General features: G+C 34.9%; 1 protein-coding gene across 1 annotated transcript in view; it reads left to right on the forward strand.

The window, feature by feature from the left end:
- The first annotated feature begins 1,060 nt into the window (after positions 1 to 1,060).
- The window catches only part of ipo11 (importin 11), a 232,764-nt gene continuing 214,435 nt past the window's right edge, over positions 1,061 to 19,389 (forward strand). The window contains exons 1-2 of the mRNA XM_079826503.1: positions 1,061 to 1,183; positions 8,049 to 8,195. Of these exons, the coding sequence (XP_079682629.1) occupies positions 8,058 to 8,195 (138 nt within the window). The 5' untranslated portion in view covers positions 1,061 to 1,183; positions 8,049 to 8,057. The remainder of the gene's footprint in view (positions 1,184 to 8,048; positions 8,196 to 19,389) is intronic.

Below are 19,389 nucleotides of genomic sequence, written 5' to 3' on the forward strand. Positions count from 1 at the left end.
CAAAAAAACTACAATTGTGCAACTACAATCATGTGGGATCTAATATTCTCAATTTATTGTAATGTAACAAAATGCAGAAATGGTGTCATTCATAATAAATATTTGTTTGTACAAAGAACAATTTGTTTAAAAATTTACGGAATTCAAAACATAAAAAAAACCATAAAAGGCTTTTGTACATAGAATTACAACATGCGTAACATTGCGAGGAAACAACGTTTTAGCCTACACAATTGCAATCCCATAGGCTCATGTATAAAATATGAGGGTTTTTTTTGTTGCAATTTGCCAATTTGTGTATGGTATGTAACCAAAATAATTGATAACTGTCTATATATATGGCTATTTAAAAAAAAAAAAAACATGTCATCATCAAATTTATTACATAACTTTTCCCCTTATAATTCATATCTGTTTATTATATCCTATGTAACTTCATAATCACCTTTTTTTAATTAAGAAAAACAAAAACAATAGAACAAAATGGTATTCAAATTACAATTAGACACAAAATGAAAATCGGATGGAGAGAATAATAGGCTAAACAAATAAACTTAAATAAAAACAAAAGAATAAATAATAACATAAACACTTTTTAATTAGTTTTTAAAAACTACAAAGTGGGAGACTTAAAAAAAAAATCTACATTTGTAGATAAAATGTTTAGCCACGCTGTAAAAAAAAATTCTGCCAGGACATTCTCCAGTAGCTAATTTTACGGAAATTTCCGTTAACCCTAAATTGTATACAGTAGCCTAAATTGCCCTATTTTTACGTACTTTTTATACAGTGCAGTTATAAAACATAGATAAAAAAAACTTATATGCCATCGTCGTAGTTCCTCTATTTAATATCTGCAAAAGGCAAGTTCAAAACAGCAACCTTTTTCTCAGAGAACCAATAATCACTTTATTTTGTTATTATAGGCTATAATATTTTATTAATTAAACCTAAATATTTCAAACAAGATGGCATTCAAATTACAATCCACTTAGTCAACATTATAACGGGCTTAGACAAAATTAAATAATTATTTCAAATGAACGTGTGGACATGCGTTACGTCATTTTTGTGCGACAGCAGCCAGTGTGGATGGCGCCATCCTTCTCACAACGTGAGCGCTGTGTTTAGAGGCGACTGCGAACTGTTTTGATCACACTCGGCATTGACATATTTGCGGAAGGTACGTCAACAAGAACTTGGGCTTTAGGGGATGTTTTGGTGTCTCATAACTCTTCCAGATAAAGTAATTCGTGAAGATAAATTCTTCACATTGCTCCGTAGGCCGACATGCTTTACAGTAGAGTATATTAGCCACCGAGCTACATACTAGACGTTTCTTTGCTTTTGTTCGTGTGTGGATATTTCATATCACTGGGACGAAATCATATTCTAAGAGACTATGCAAATGGGTTATTTTAGCAAATGACAGTTGACGGATTTGCCAACATGATTATAAGAATGATTGACATGTTAACATAAAGCCTGATCATATGCTGTTATTTTGTTACCGTAACGATGTATACACACTTGTTTTAACTATTCTTTATTTCACATATCAGGTGTAATGTTTACAGTTTAAGGGTTTCATACATCAACAGGCCGAGAAGAAGCTCTAAGACGTTAATTATGCTGCTACAGAATTCATAATACAGATACATCCACATGCACGTGGACATGCATCATTCCAGATCTGTTGTGTTATTGACCTGCTCTTGGTGGTTCAAGGATGATGAATGATAGCTGTGTATAATGTAATATGATTTGGTTTTGGGAAAGGCAGATACATATACAGATACATCCACATGCACGTGGACATGCATCATTCCAGATCTGTTGTGTTATTGACCTGCTCTTGGTGGTTAAAGGATGATGAATGATGATGATGATGTCTGTTTCATGTTTACATCAGTCCATGTGTAATCTGTCAGTCATTTAAATCTTTAAATCAGTGTTTAGACTCAGTTTTTGTGGGTTTGTTTTGTATGTACATCGTCAGACATTTTCACTGAGAATTATAGATAGCTAAATCAGCCACACTTTTAATAATTTGATTTATCACAATTTGGAGATAATCAGCATTGGATGATATTGATAACCATGTCCATTTGGTCACTGAACAGTAGTTCCGTTTCTGTCAGTTCCAAAATCGCCTTTTGAATGGTACAAACATTTTTTTTTTGTTATGTATTATAGAATATTGTGCTTATAATTTGCTAAATAAGTACATTTAATATCAGCAATTTTTGTGAATCTTATCTATACTACATTTCAAACATTTGGGGTCGGTAAGATATTGTTACATACTTTTGAAAGAAGTGTCTTATGCTCATCAAGGCTGCATTTATTTGAAAACAAAAAAACAGTAATATTGTGAAATATTTTTACAATTTAAAATAACTGTTTTATATTTTAATATATTTTAAAATGTAATTTATTCCTGTGACGGAAAGTGGAATTTCAGCCGCCATTACTCCAGTCTTCAGTATCACATGATCCTTAAGAAATCTTATTCTTCATTTTATTATTACAGTTTTTCTCAGTCGCTTTGGTACATTTCTCGAACCATCCTCGACAAATTTGCAAAATAGTAAGTGCATTTCTCAAAACAATTCGTACAAATAGCAAACCACCATGGATTACCTGCAAAAGCCAGTCTCTTGCTCAAACTCCTTAGTTCATCTCTCAAAAGTAAATATCTGTGTCAATGAACATGTCAGTGCCATCAGAATGACAAGTCCTTGTATCATTGTGTACGGATAAGACGGTCAAATTGCTTAGTCATGTTGTCAATATAACCGTGTACACTAGAGGGATGTTCTGATGTAAATATGGCTAAAGTTTTGATGACAATTATTGTAAATTGTAGGTTACACCTTAGTGTATGTGGGAGTTTGATTGCAAGAGACTGGACAAGATTCACATTTACACTTTTACTGTTTGTACTGTAATTTGTTGACAGACCATGTCATTGCGATACAGAAAGGAAAAGACAGCACTGCATAGCACAAAGAAAAAAAAAACAAAAAAAAGAAAAGTAGAAATGTGAACGTCTAATGGAAATGTATAGAAATATGCTTGACATATTATGACAACTTGTTCAACCATTTTGCATGTAAAGACTTATTCTATGAACTAATGGCTAAATGTTGTGGGGGGTGAGACTATTCAACAGAGACCCATTATAATACATTTTGATCAACATGACGTAAGCAATAGATAATGTAGGAAACAGCAGAGAATTGTACATAATCATTTGCATGGATGCACACAAGCATTTGCAACTTGTTCAAAGAAATGAGAAACTGCTTTTTTGATGTGCACAAGTGACACAATGATGTGAAGATTGAACAGGTAGTTTTGAGAATTTCAATTCTGATCTGAGAAATGTACCAAAGCGACTGAGAAAAACTGTAATGTTGAAACAGTTGTGCTGCCTAATATTTTTTTGTGGAAACTTATGTTTTTCTGGATTTTTTGATTAACAGAAAGTCAAAAGAATGGCATTTATGTAAAATAGAAATGTTTTATTCTAAATGTTACTGTCACACTTGATCAATTTAATGAATTTTTTTCAAAGCTGTATGTATTATGCATATGGTTTGATTAAATTTGTGTTTCATATATACCTTGCAAAGCATTTTATTTATTCAGAACACATGTCCTTTAATGGCCGTCAATGGAGAAACATTTTGTGGCGTCTGCCAGTAATTGAGCCTTGACTTCGTGTGAGATTTGTCTCTTGTGGCTTTGTAATGTTTGACATGTATAGGCTACTTCTGATCACAGCTTAAAGGATTAGTTCACTTCAAAATGAAAATGTCCTGATATTTTACTCATCCCCATCTCATCCAAGATGTTAATGGCTTTATTTCTTCAGTCGAAAAGAAATTAAGTTTTATTTGAGGAAAACATTACAGGATTTTTCTTCACATAATGGTTTTCAGTTGCAACCAACTGGTTGAAGATCCAAATCAATGCAGATTCGAAGGGCTTCAGAGGCTCTGCCCGATCCCAAACGAGGAATAGGGTCTTATCTAGCTAAACGATCGGTCCTTTTCAAAAAAGATTAATACCTTTTAACCTAAATTGCTCATCTTGCGCTGCTTTGAGTGCCAGTGATTGTGCAATCACGTCGAAAAAGTGTGTTCACAAAGTGCACATGCGAAGACTAATACAAACACCCTTTAACAAAAAGAAAAAAAAAAGGTAAAACTATGATGTCAGATGAATTCAAAGTCGAAGATGGAGTGTTTTTTGGTAAAGGCCGTTTGTATTCGTCCTCAGACGTTCGTTTGGGGCGGTACTTCTGCCTACGTCTAGTGTGACGTTTCGACATGATTGCGCAATCACTGGCACTCGCAAAGCAGCGCAAGATGAGCAATTTAGGCTAAAAGGTATATACATTTTTAATAAAAAATAAAAAAAAAGACTGAACGTTTCGCTAGATAAGACCCTATTCCTCAGCTGGGATCATGCAGAGCCTCTGAAGCCCTTTGAAACTGCATTGATTTGGACCTTCAACCAGTTGGTTGCATTTGAAAACCATTATGTGAAGAAAAATCCTGGAATGTTTTCCTCAAAAAACCTAATTTCTTTTCGACTTAAGAAAGAAAGACATGAACATCTTGGATGAGATGGGGGGTGAGTAAAATATCAGGAAATTTTCATTTTGAAGTGAACCAATCCTTTAAATGTCATGTCTTAAAGGCCAGTCAAATATGTCACTATACCTCAAATCCATATGACATTCTGCTCAAGTGTCTGAACCCAGATTATTAGATTTTTTTGTTGTTGTTGGAGTAAACAATCATTTCCTGAGCTCTTCACAGATCTGAACCTGCATGTTTATTACCCGATCTAACTATACAGGGAAGTGGACAGGTTAATAAATTGGCAGTTTTCTTTTCGTTTTTTTGAAGATGTAGTTGAGTCCTTACACACAAGATTGCCTGGAACGAACACATGGCAGCTGCCACTTTCCGCTTGAAACACCTTTGAACAAGCCTGCAGTGTAGTTGCACTTATCGCTCTAATAACTATGAGATTGTACTTCAAGCATTGATGCAACTATGTAGTCTGTCTGCAGCACAAATGCTTTCATAATTGAAAATACACAGCATCTGTGCTATATTTACCAGTAATTAAAAATAAAAACGGGACTCGGTTAATTTCTATCACAGCATGGATGTCATTTGATCGGCTACTTTCTGTTTGTCCATGAGATTGGAAAGCTTTAAATCCATCTGCTGTACTTTGGCATTATTTAGGTAGGACATGTCTCTGAAAAAAACAGTCGTTTTTTGGTTTGCACCAATAGGGGGCAGAGTTGCACAGCAAAGTTTTTCCAACTTGATGTTATTTTTGCTAGAATAAACTAAAACAATCCTGGTTTCATTATACAGACTTCACTATAGCAATAAGAATGGCTCAAGGTCAAGATTTTAGAAACAGCTGACATTTCTGTCACTTACCCATCAGGCCAGTGTGCCGTTGTGTTCACATGCTGCTTTTTATGTCTTTCAAACCTAAACATTTGTTTGTGTGTGACACTGAACATTGTGATTGTGAACTCTGCTTATTTAAGTAAGTCACAAAATTAATGTTATTTAGCTGGCTAAGGATTTTGTGAGAATGCAAGAATTACTTGTGATTAGTAGTGAAGCATTGAACAAAATCGGTAATATTTTGCAATGTTTTTAATCATTTTCCTACAAAAAAACATGTATGAATTTATAATTTAATACAACTTGCACTCATAAAAAAAACCCCTGTTGAACGAACTTAAATTAAGAAAAACTTTTCCACGAAATTGAATTACATTTTTCCAACAAAATCTATTTGTTTGAAATGATTTATTGTATGAACGTAAGACTACTAAAAAAATTGTCATTCCATCTAGATGAAGCTTTGCCATGCCTAATAGAGTTTTTGGTTACGAAGAGGTGAGCTTGTGCCTAGTTTTTGAGTAGCAGTCGTACACACACACACGTTTCAAGATTGTTTGAGAAGGGTATGACTGATGACTATATGTAGACTGCTGGAACTGAATCAAACTAATTTATTTTATTTTGTTCTATAAAAACAAATAACCAACACAACGCTTGTTCATATTCTAAGAGAACTGTACTTTTGTAGCATGCATGTAATGATCAAGTAAAACACTTGTCCTGTGGCATTAGCTCAGTTACAGCTCATTGAGAACACTTATTTCACACAGCCTAACCACAAGGTCTACACTTCACGACAATGGTAACTTCAAAAATCGACATAACATAAACTCTTTTAAATGTTAAATGTAACTGAACACCAACCGTTAACTGGTCTTTCCCTTTACAAAAAAACACATTAAACAGCACTCAATTTCAACATGCTCTCCTTCTCTATCCCTGTGCAAAGCATGCTGGTAACTAGAAATACACTGCCCAGTTCAGTCAGCGCAACATAAATGATTCATGTAGTCCTAACACAAATGGTTTAGGTTAACTTAACATTTTACACATTTCATTTAACATAATACAATTGAGTGCAAATGGCAATTAAGTAAAAAAACTAAAGCTTTGTGTTTCAGCTTATTTTATTTTAATAAACTGAGCAAATAGCTAGAATCCTTTTTTTTTGTACATTTATATTATTATATTACAGCTATAATTGCAAATTATAATACATAACAATTGTAGTAAATGAATCGTTATTTTATTATATATAGCACTGCTTTTCAAATGTTTTGGGTCAGTAGGATTGTGGTTCTTTTAAACTTTCTATTCAATAAAGAATTCTGAAAAAAAGGCTTCCACAAAAAACTAATAGCACAACTTTTTGCTGTAATAATAATAAGAAGAAGAAATTAGCATAAATGTATACTGTCTTTTTTGGTAGTACTGTAGTATGTTAAGTGCTAAGCATTAAACTCTCCTTGAGCAAAGTATGTAGCAATGATATGCGCTGTACTCCAAAACTTATATAGTTTACTTTCATTTCCTCACAGGAATTCCCGACATTCTAAAACATCATATGGAAGAAATAAATACTACATTAAGGCAATTCTAAGACAACATTCTATGCTTGAATAACGGAAAGACGTTAGACCACAAAAAAAATATTAAGTAGCACAACTTTTTGTTTCTTTTTTAATTTTATTATAATAATAATAATAAGAAATTAGCATATATATATATATGTATGTCTTTACTGTCTTTTTTGATCAATTGAATGTGCCTTTGCTAAATAAGTTTTTTTGTTGCTTTTTTTTGTTTGTTTAAATCTTACTTACCCAAAACTTTTGAATGGCAGTGTATCAGGATTTCCGACAGACAGACAGACAGACAGACAGATAGGTAATAATAAGAATGATTTTTGAAGGATTATGTGACACTGAAGACTGAAGTAATGGCTTCTAAAAGTTCAGCTTTGTCATCACAGGAATAAATGTTCAAATATATTACAGCAGAAACATATGGAAGCTTGTTTCCACAACAGAACAAAAAAAAAAGTAACTGACTTTTTATCTTAAAATAACTCCATTGCGAAATATAAAGTTGCAATTGCGAGGAAAATAAATCAAAATGACTTTAAATCTCGCAATACTGAGAAAAAAAGTCAGAATTGCGAGATGTAAACACAATTGTGAGATTAAAAAGTCACAATTATATTTTAAAATGTTTTATTCTTTGGTGGAAACCAGCTTCCATAGAAACCAGTTAATTTCAATTGTAATATCATAGTATTACTGTTTTTACTGGATTTTTGATCAAATAAATGCAGCCTTGGTGAGATTAAGAGACTACGCTCAAAAACATTAAAAAAAACCTTAATGTTTCCGAATTTTTGCCTGGTAGTGCATTTGTATCATACTAAATGTAGCTTTATTTTACAGGCTGTAGTTAATGTGTGGTAGATAGTAAACTCGATTTATTTAGTCTGCGATTTATTTTAAGTATTTCATAAAAGCAAACGACTCTGGTGGGTAGCATTGTTAACTTTGATTTTTCAAGAATCCAGTCTTATAAGATGATAAATGAGCCATATTGCTCTGTTTGTGTCTACAGCTTTACCTAATGGACATCCAGAGCGCCAGCTCAGTGGTGCTGCAGGCTTTGACCCAGGCCACCAGTCAGGACACAGCTGTGCTCAAGCCTGCAGAGGAGCAGCTTCGCCAATGGGAGACCCAGCCTGGCTTCTACTCAGTGCTGCTGGTGAGAATCTGCTCCATTAAGGGCCACGATAGAACAAAATAACTGTCGGAATGTACACTGGAAAAAAACGTGTGTTGGATTTACTACATCCAACATGAATCAATTAAGTTAAACATGATTTGTTAGCGTAATTTCAACATCACGGAATGATGTCATTTTAAATAACTCAAAGTAGTATCAAACAGATTTTTATATGGTTCCCTGACAGGATTTATTCATTCAATATCATTTTTTTGTTGAATGATGATTTATAAGATTGTACTCGCTAGCTAACAATAGCACATTACCCGTATTGTTCAGAATATAAGACAATGTTTTTTTTTCTTTTTGGAAATGCATCTGAAAAAATGGGGTTGCCTTATATTTGGGGTCAAAAATTTTAAATGTTAATACACCCACAACAATAGGTAGCGCCAAATACGTGTAAAACGAGTGTTTCCCCCAGGACTGATAAACACAGCGGAGTCATCAAACAACTTTCATTAAGCAGCCAAGAAATATGTTATATTAACGGTCGTCTTATATGTGACCCTGGACCACAAAACCAGTCATAAGGGTTAGGGTTGTGACGATGGACGATATCTTCGTCCATCGTGATGGCTGACCAACATCACGATGGAGCGCCACCATCGTGATGCCAAGCATTCACTATTGTGAGTGTGTGACACACACCAATCCTCTTCTATAGTATTAGTTAAACTAAAAACTTAGCAGGGATTGCTCTGTAAATTAAATTGAGAATGTAACTAAGGCATATATATGCTATTTTTGAATACTGTAGTCTATGCCAGATATATAGCCTACATTTTAAAATAATTTGAGGCTGAAACATCCAGTTTGTTTATTTTAGCACTTCCGTCAGTGAAACAACACACTACAGCCTATAAAACTTTTAAATGATTTTCAGTAAATAATGGTAATAATGGTGACCTAAAGAATATAAGAAAATTAAATATTAGTTAGAAAAATATTTGATTCATACCATTTCCCCGCAATGATGTGTCATATACCGCTCTGCGCTTTGAGAGGAATGTGGATATAAGCTGGATATACACCTTTTCAAATATCTTCGTCTTTATGTTTTCTCCTGATGTTGCAAGGCAACACTTGTTGTAAAAGGTCTGAAAAGCGGATTTTATCTCCCACAGGGTCAAGACATTTAGGCAATGTTTGATTATTCACTGCCAGAGAAAACGAAACTAAAATCACCGGTGCGTGTGTGAAATGTGCTATTCAAATAAACCAAACTTGACGCGCCATACCAAGACAACAAACAATAAAATTTGAGGTAAAAAGTTATTCGTCCTACAGTGTTTTTTATACTTTAACACAGTAAAGGATGTGAAAAGTTATAATAGACTTTATTATAAGCAAATGAAAGGAAGAAACGTTTATAATCCCCTGCGAAAATGGGTGCGACGTGAGTGAAGATTTGGGAAAAGAAACGAGATGTCCATGTCCATTGGGATGAAATGGACAAGGCCTATTGTTAAAATTCACGGAAAATCGAGTGACCAGATCTCAAAACAGAAAGAAAAAGTGCTATCTGACCTTTATTTCCTTTCTAGGCTAAACCTTTGTGCTTCACTCCAGTGGTTATATTCACGTGAAAAAGCATTCACATACAAAACACTGGGTTAGTAAAATAACGAAATTATTTTTTTAAAGTAGAAAATAGTATTTATGTAAAGAGATATATTAAAATAAAAAGAGCTCAACTCTTAAGTGGAAGGAAGCTATTTTTTCCCCCTCACATGCAACCTAGCGGATGAGTCCTTATTTGGGTTAATAAAAATAACAAAATTATAGTTTTAAGTAGAAAATAGTATTTATGTACGGAATTTACGTAATAATAATTATTTACGAAAATATTCATCCAAAACATAAACTGAACTTGAATAGTTTACTTTCTTTTTCTCACAGGAATTCCTGAAATTCTAAAACAACATTCGGATTAATAATACATTAAGGCAATACTTAAACAACATTCTATGCGTTCTATGCCTGAATAACGAAAAGACGTCAGACCTCTGCAAAAAGTGTGTTCAGCGATTAGAAATAGAATATAAAGCTTACAAAATGTTTATCATAAACTAGTGCTAAGACCCAGAATCTGACCTACCTAAATTTATTGTCAAGAGCCACGACGGGTCCACAACCTAAGCAAATGCTACACTCTTCTCCACAATGGTAACCCAGTGTAATATAAACGGTTCTAATTCCAACATAATTGAACATAGACACTATAAAGTCTCCCTTTTTTCTCATCTTGCTCAAAAACACATAAAATAGCACCTAATTTCAATATTTTACTCTCCTTATTAAGTCCCAAGCAAAGCATGCTTGCAACTACAGTTTCAGCTAAAATTATTTTCAAGTATTTGATTGGTTCACATACGCCCTAAATAATTTAAAGGGATAGTTCACCCAAAGATGAAAATTAGCCCATGATTTACTCACCCTCAAGCCATCCTAGGTGTATGACTATCTTCTTTCAGACAAACACAATCAGAGATGTATTTAAAAATATCCTGGCTCTTCCAATATTTATAATGGATTTTGAAGCCCCAAAAAATGCATCCATCCATCATAAAATAATCTAATACAACTCAATGGGGTTAATAAAGACCTTCTGAAGCGAAGGATTTTCGTAAGAAAAATATCTATATTTAAAACATATAATAAACTAAAATAACTGCTTCTGGCAGATGACTGTATGCATACTGCTCAAGTTGACTTTAGCCACTAGATTAACACCTGACCCAAATAGGGCTGAGCAACAAACTCAAGCTCTTCTCTTATATCGGAAACCATATACTGGTTTCCGATATAAACTCCAACATTTCTCTACATTTTTGGGTGAACTAACTATCCCTTTAATCTAGTAGATTGCACATTTTAGAGAATAACATTAATCGAAACTAAAGATATCAAGTTTAGAAGAGAAACACAATTTTGTTGCATAGATCGCAAATTTTGATTGAGTAAATTTTTATGATTTATTATTTTTGTGATGCATTTCAACTGGGGCTGGTGGTATATCTAAAATCGAATTTCTTGGTCATTTTATATCAAGCAAAGATACTTTGCACATTAATTCAGAATTCAGTGGATGTGCTGCTACAGATCTATATATATATTGACTGTTTGACATTGATTTCAAATGTGGCTTATCCAGTCAGATTTATAATGATTTACTTTCTTTAATCTTTTATTAAATTCAAGTGTTGCATGGTGTGAAGATGTTTTTGTACTGATGTTTGTTTTGAATAACCTTACCTGTTGGTTTTTCAAATTCCAAATTATAATTGATACTACTTACTGATGTTTGTTGTTTTCCTGCCAAAATGATGTTATTAGTGTACTAGATGTTTTTAATTAAATTAGTATATTGACAAATATTAGAAAAATATTAAAATAAATGATTACAGTAAAGAATAAAGTAACGTGATATTTCTTAATAAATTATTTTATTATTAAAAGTAAACATTTACTCTTATTTTTACGTTAATATGAAAAGAAAACTACCTTAAAGTATTAAACTTTAATTTATATTTATCCAATATAAGACACAGACATAAATTGCGTTGTAGAAAAAAAATGACTCTTGTGGGTTTTTCTTTCTTTTTTTTAAAGTCGCCAAGACATTGAGGGAGATTTTGTTGAAGGCTGTACCGTGCTTTGCACTGAGGGGTGATCCACCTGAGCTATGGGCCGACATCCTCACCAGATGGCCATTAGCTGTCATGACTCATTTTGCAATTCATGCCATGCCACTGTTTTATTTATGAGCACTTTTATTACAAAATAAGAAATGAAGCTTTTCAAAGCAATGGAGTATTAACAGTTCTTAAGGGACGTGAAGGGCTGCCAGTGATGACGAACTAAACAACACTGGTTTAAGTGGTCCAAGAGGGCATTGATTCTGTGTACTGAATCCAAATAATTTTCATAATAATATGCAATTCATGCAATTTATTTTTTTCACCCTCTGCACTGGCACATGGGCTAATTTATTTAAAATGTGAAATTAATATTTTACATTTCATACTGGATGTAGATGAATAAGTAATGACCTTTGAGCTGCACAGAGGTTAAATGCTTCTGAACTCATGGGGTATAATTCTGTTACATGCCATGGCCTATCTACTTACAAACAGCCTGAGTTGTTGTTTTTATCTTTAGAGGTGAACATTTCCATGGCCACCTTTCAGATGCTGAACAAAGGCAGATGGGAGGACATTTAAACCATTTAGTTGTGTTGACAGTGGAGACCGTGCTGTTCCCCAGCATGACATTTTTTTTTTTTTTTTGGTTTGAGTTGAGCTTGAGCATTCTTTGGCTGGTGGAGCAGAAGAGTGATTCAGCAGGGTCTATACCAGTAAATGAAATGTCACAATTCTTGATATCGTTTCTCATTTAAAGGGTTAGTTCACCCCAAAATAAAAATTGTCATTAATTACTCACCCTCATACCATTCCAAAACTGTAAGACCTTTGTTCATCTTCAGAACACAAATTGAGGTATTTTTAATTAAATCTGAGAGCTCTCTGATCCCTCCATAGACAGCAATTTAATTAAAGGGGTGGTCGCATGCGATTTCACTTTTTTAACTTTAGTTAGTGTGTAATGTTGCTGCTTGAGCATAAACAGTATCTGCAAAGTTACAGCGCTGAAAGTTCAATGCAAACAGAGATATTGTCTTTTAAAGTTATGGCAGTTTATTGCCTACAAAAACGTCCTGTTTGGACTACAACAAGCTTCTTCCCGGGTTGGTGACATCATAAACCCTTGCTATTAACATAAACACTGCCAACGCGAACACGCAACAAAGTGGGCGAGGCCATGTCGCAGTCATTACGAAAGAGAGAGAGCTGTTGTAGAACTACAAACTACATTTGACCATCTAACCAATCTAAGACCATTGCATGGGCTTCATAGAAGCTGGAAGCAAACGAGCCGTTCAAAGGACAGTGGAGACAGCGGTGTGGAATAAAGGTAAAATATAAGAAAAATACGGCGTTTTTAAAAAAAAGAACTATTAAGACATGTTATACTGCGCCCCATAAACACAACCAAGCCTAGAAAAAAACCACAGAACCACCCCTTTAACACTTTCAAGGCCCAGAAAGGTAATAAAAACATGCAGTTTCCGTTATAAATAGTGCAGTGCTCTCGACTTCTACGGCAGCTGATGCTGTTCACGTGAGCACCACGACACATGCGTGTGCTGTATTTATTTACAATGGAAACTGCGTAGGAGACTGGCACAGGCTAGAACGAAATTCAGTCACACAGACTATTTTAACGATTTATTTACTACCTGTCTGGACCCTGAAAGTGTTAATTAAATCGCTGTCTATGGAGGGTTCAGAGAGTTCTCGGATTTCATAAAAAATATCTTAATTTGTGTTGCAAAGATGAACGAAGGTCTTGCGGGTTTTACTCACCCGCACACTCATACTTACTTATGAGTGTGCGTTACGTGTGTTCGCGAAGCGCTCGCATTGTACGAGTGTGTGTTACATGTTAGTGGACTCGACTGTGGTGAGTTTATACTTCAAAATGTGCGTTCAGCACCACCGTTCCCTTTTCCCAGAGTACGCACGATCACGAAACTCAAAGTGAAAGTAAACGCGAGCGCGCATTCAAACACAATTTCAATACATTATCGCTGTTTGAAAGCGCCTCCCTGAGGCAAGCAAATATCTCCCAATATCGCCCAATATAAAAGCTATCTCGTTGTAACCTTCTCTTAGCTCTGTATCATGCTTGAAGATACATTTGGTCTCTTTTTGCACTTTGAATATTGAGTACTTTGATTATGGTTATTGTTTGCACTTAATATCTATGATCAATTTGTGGGAAGTAGTTCAGTTAGGAGGTCAAAAGAAGCTCATGTGCAGTTCTAAGGTCTGAAGAGACAATCATACTGGAAAGAAGCCAGTTGAGTTTTTGCCAAAAACTTTACAGTGCTTTAGTATTGTTGTCTTTTACTTCATATGATAATTCATACTCAGAAAGTAGAACTGAAATGACTTTCATTACAAGATGATGAGTTAAATCATTTCAAATACACTTGCAAACAATTTTTCTAGTCATGTATTCAATCATTGAGGATTTCTTAAAAATACTATGTAAAAATCTTGTCTCGTCTCGTTCTCGTGAACCCAATCTCGTATCTTGTCTCGTCTTGTGAGATAAGTCTCTCGTCACACCCTTAATAATAATCCATTGAATAATCCAAACGGGTAGCATAAACACATTAAACTCAAATGAGACCGGACAAACACTGAGTGAAGGTGAGAAACTTAAATACTTAACTAAATAATGGACAGCTGTGATAATGTCCATGGTAAATAAATGAGTGACGGGAAACAAAGACAAAGAAACGTGACTGACTGAAAACAATATGAAAAGTCCATGAGAGTAAAACTAAAGATGAATGAGTACAGATAACCGTGACATAAATGTGAAAAAAAACGTATGCGCTCAATTGAAGTGGATCCATTTTTTTAAAATCCGAAATGAAGACATGCTGATAAACTATGATGGAAACGCATTTGCAGAATAAATCCCTCAATGCGCAACTTTGCCGATGTGATTGCATGACTGGACTAACCAGCGGACCAGTTTCATTGCACAGCATCTCAAATGTTGGTTTGATCATTCTGAAATGCCTGAGCCAAAGTCTGTCATCAGAATTATTTGGTATAATGACCTCCCAGAAGCGTCACACACGATTACGTTCCCAAATACCAGGCACCCGCCTCAGAGCACAAGATAACAAGCATGTGTTGCATTTCGTCTGCATGCTTTGAGACGCAAGTCATTTATGATGTAGGGGGGAAAAAGCCACAGTAGCTTCCCTGATTGCAGCAACTTCCATTTTTTATTACAGATATTTTCACAAAGTGGAGTTTTTGTTCTCTTGAACACATGGGATGGAAACGCTGCTTTATTTGCAAATGTTTTATGCGATATTCCAATTTTGTGCATAAGCTAAATTTCTAACTTTGTATTGAAACGACATCGCTATTGACAGTTCTTATTTTTTATGGAATATTTCAGTATTTATTATAAATGGTTTATCCATGTACATAATTTTTTTTTTTTTTAAATTAATGTCCTCTTAATCTTTAATCAAAATAACTTCCCCTGTCTCTTGCATGCTCGTCTTGTCCCTTCTCGTCTCGTCTCACCACAAATATCCAACGAAACAATAAATTCCTGATGGACAAAGTCAAGTCCTGCCCTACAGTTTTTCTTTTGTTCGAGAAGCCGTTTCACTCAGATATACGTCACAATAGGGAAAAAATAATATTGCAACTCATGGTTCAAATGTCTGTTGAAAAGGTTATTGAAAAAAAAGAATAGGATGGGGATTTAGTTGTAGTGTTGTCACAATACTGAAATTTCCAACTTTGATATCGATATTCAATCCCACGGGGAAAACTGCCATATATACAGCCATACAGATAATTTTTTATTATCTCCTAATTTTTTAGTAATTTAGTTGTAATAGCTTACACATGGCACAGGGAGGCTTTATTTGAATCGTTGAACTACATTTCCAAAAAAAGTAAACAGTCCATAATAAAAAAAAATTGTTCTGGGATCACTTTAAGAGCTTATGCACAGATCCAATATACTGTTACACAACATGCAATTTAAACTGACTGTATTTTCGTGAATGCACAGCAAGTATGGGCTTTTTTTTGGTGTTTTTTTTTTTTAGTTTTTAACATTTACCATTACAAGCAGCATATGAAATGGGGATATAGAAAGAAGGGGAGATTGCAGTAGGTTACTCTATTTTAAAGGCAGCGGAGCTCTTCAAAATATCTCATAAAGGAGGAAGATGGGCTTTCTGACATGATTGTGTATGTATTTGACCGTTTAAGTGCAATAAGCCACAAAAAAGTCAATTTGGTCCTCGTGAGCTGTTTGAGAGATGGCTGTATGAGAGCGCCACCTATAGATCAGTGATTTGTGTGTGCAAGACCTGCAGGAATGAGTAAAGGTATGTGCAATGGCATGCTAACACTATTCAACCATAGCGAATGAGACGAGTCAGTGTCAGGATGTAGGTTGTGTCAATTCGCTTTCGGAGAGAAGAGCGAGTGAGAACACGCAGTTTGGCATTGGTCGATACTGCTGAAAAGGAGTATTATACCCGTTTCAGATATTGATACATATTAAAATATCAATATTTTTGACAACACTACTTGGTTGTATGAGTCGCTTGTTGATTGGATTTCGAGATGTGGGTCAGTCTGTGTTGTGCTTTAAAAATAGAGGTAGGTGAATGCGAGCTTGCAGGAGTAGGTTTAAGACTAAATGATTGGAGAAGTCTTGAATGTGAATGTTGTAATTGTTATATTTGTTTAGAATTGTTCTCAGTATGATCAGAAACATGTATTTAGAAGATAAATAAATGGTTTAATTTCCTGCCAACTTTAAAACCGTGACAAATAGACCGCTCTCATTACCGAATTGAGTCGCTACTCAAATTTTTCTCTAATATTATAGATAATGTAAAAACATAGACACATGTAAAGTGATTTTATATCATTGAGCACTGAATCAAGTATAAATAAAACTGTACCCATAAAAACAATCCAAAGGGAATAGGATCTTGCACAACATGGTTTTGTTACTAACACTTACTTTTTTATGCGATGACCAAAGGAATGAATGAAGACAAGCCTTGAGAAAATAGGTCAACCAGAACAAAAGATACATTTTGTTTCTTGGATTACGATTCAAAACTTATTAGAGTAAACATCAGTGCATCCTTGACCCATTGGTGGTGCTAGAGGGTTTGAAAGACCAACTCTAAAATTGTAATAATTCATCATTAGCCCTTCTCAGTGGCCTGAAATTTTTAAATTGAGCATGCAGTTTTGAATCTAAATGCAAACTGAGAATACAGATTACAAAATAGTGGGCACAGTTTATCAGACTTAAAAAAAAAAAAAATACACAGCCTTAGGGCAACATCATACTTTTGACGTCCCTATTCGGGACAAAAAAAAATCTTCAGGATTTGCAGAAATGCCAGTTTCTGCTCTTGTGTTGTGTATGACTAAATCGTCTCTCGCTCTTTCAGAGAATGAGGTGTCTGTGGGCCCTCAGGCCTGGCCAGTACATCCCCTCTCGTCCCCTGAGGGGGGCTCACTGTTGTCAGACAGCACTGGCTATGGTGGTGTAGATGTCCTCTCAAATCCTTTAAGCCCTCAAACTTGGCACAGACTCCTTCGTCATTGAGGTTTAGCATGAAATAGGATTGCAAAGGAATGGAACACAGTCCTACGTACATGTATTAGTTTTTCCTTCAACGATTTCTGCAGGCGTCAATTTCGACTGCAGCACCTATAAGAATGTCTGTCACGTCCCATCAGTCTCTCTTATCTGTTTGTATTTGAGCCAACCTGCTGTCACTTGGTCTGTCACCGAAAGAAATCAGCCTGATTTGTATGGACTCGCGTTTAGTTTATTTGTCTACCCAAATGGTGCTTTCAGTGACCTTGAGGTGAATTACACGGAGGCGGCGAGTCGATTTTTCAGAGTCATGTTTATTTGTCAGCTGTCTATTGATATGATGTTCACCTGTCACATTTTGAGAGCAATAAGCATCCTTTTGCGTCACGGTGTCATGTAATGCGGTGCTTGTTTTTTTTTTTTTTTTTTTTTTGCATGCAACAGACTTCTACGGTTATCCTCTGTAATTTATTGCCCTGTGTAGGAAATGGCTCTCTGTATGGACTCTTATCTGGCAGAGTGGAATGAGCCCTGGTCTTTGAGCAGCCGAGCGTGGGGGCATTTGGGTATGGTGTCCCTGCGTCAGAGCCTGCCGTAGCTGCTCCCTCTTGAACGCAGCTGCTACTACATATTTATCAATGAGAATTATCTCTCCGTGGTCTGCCCCTTGCTCCTCGCACTCTTATTCCGGACATGGCATGCTGGATTAAACCCCGAAACTCACTCCGCCGTGGAATAGCCTTATTATTCAGTGTTGAACTTTTAGCCTTGCTAACTTAACTTGCCCCACCTCACCTCAGGAAATGCATAAATCCTCTGTTTTTTCACATTGTCATGTATTTTTAAAGTTAAAGTGTGTAGTTTATGCGTCACTACTGGCACCAAATAAAAAAGTGCAAAAAATTTACTTTTAAAAAACTAACACTCCTAATCCAGTGTTGTGGCAAAATATGTTCATATATTGACATATAATGTTCACATGTAATCATATTATATTTATATATTGTGCATCTTTTACTCACGATAATCTGTTGATAATTGGATATTTGTGCTTGCACTGCCAACATATTTGTACCAACATTTTTATATTTACTTTAAATATTATATATATTTTCGGAGTGTCTATTTTCTACCAAGTGCAAATAGCGTGCCTTGTTGGCAAGTGCTATTCGCTTTAGCTCCGCCTAAACAAGATTAACAAAAATAATGTCTGTATTTCAACGTTTTCAGTGGCGTAGTCAGTAAAGCATAAGGCTTAAAGATCTAGGTTTTGACGTGATTGACCCGATTGAAAGGTGGTTTGAATCTGCCTTTTGCAGAGCTCACTCTTCTCTCTTTTCCTATCACATATCGCATCGGAAAGGCATTTACTTTCAATAAACATTAAGAAAATGTTCTAAAAATGGAAAGTGCCTAACAAAATTTTGAATACTAATAATAAAAGCATTTATTGGGTAGGGTTAGGGATAGGTGTAGGGAGGGCTTTTATTGTCCCATTAAGGTGGCATCCATTTAAATTTTTTTATAAATATAATCATTTACACAGTTATTATTGCATTTTTTTTTTTTTTTTACAAAAAAAAAACAGAGCAGCACAACTGTTTTCAAAACTGATAATAAGAAATGTGACTTGAGCAGCAAGTCAGCATATTAGAATGATTTCTGAATGTTCATGTGACACTGAAGATGGGAGTAATGAAGCTGACAATTCAGCTTTGCCGTCAGGAATATATAACATTTTAAAATATTTTATTATATAAATTGTAAAATTGTGCACAATATTACTGTTTTTACTGTATTTTGATCAAATAAATGCAGCCTTGTTGAGCACTTTCAAAAACGTTTAAACACACTGCCCCAAATATTTGAATGATATGTGTGTGTGTATGTATGTTGCAAGATGCTTGTTGCAATCAATATGTTCACCTGT

The sequence above is a fragment of the Gobio gobio genome (genome assembly GCF_949357685.1).
Source record: "Gobio gobio genome assembly, chromosome: 10".
Taxonomy (NCBI): Eukaryota; Metazoa; Chordata; class Actinopteri; order Cypriniformes; family Gobionidae; genus Gobio; species Gobio gobio.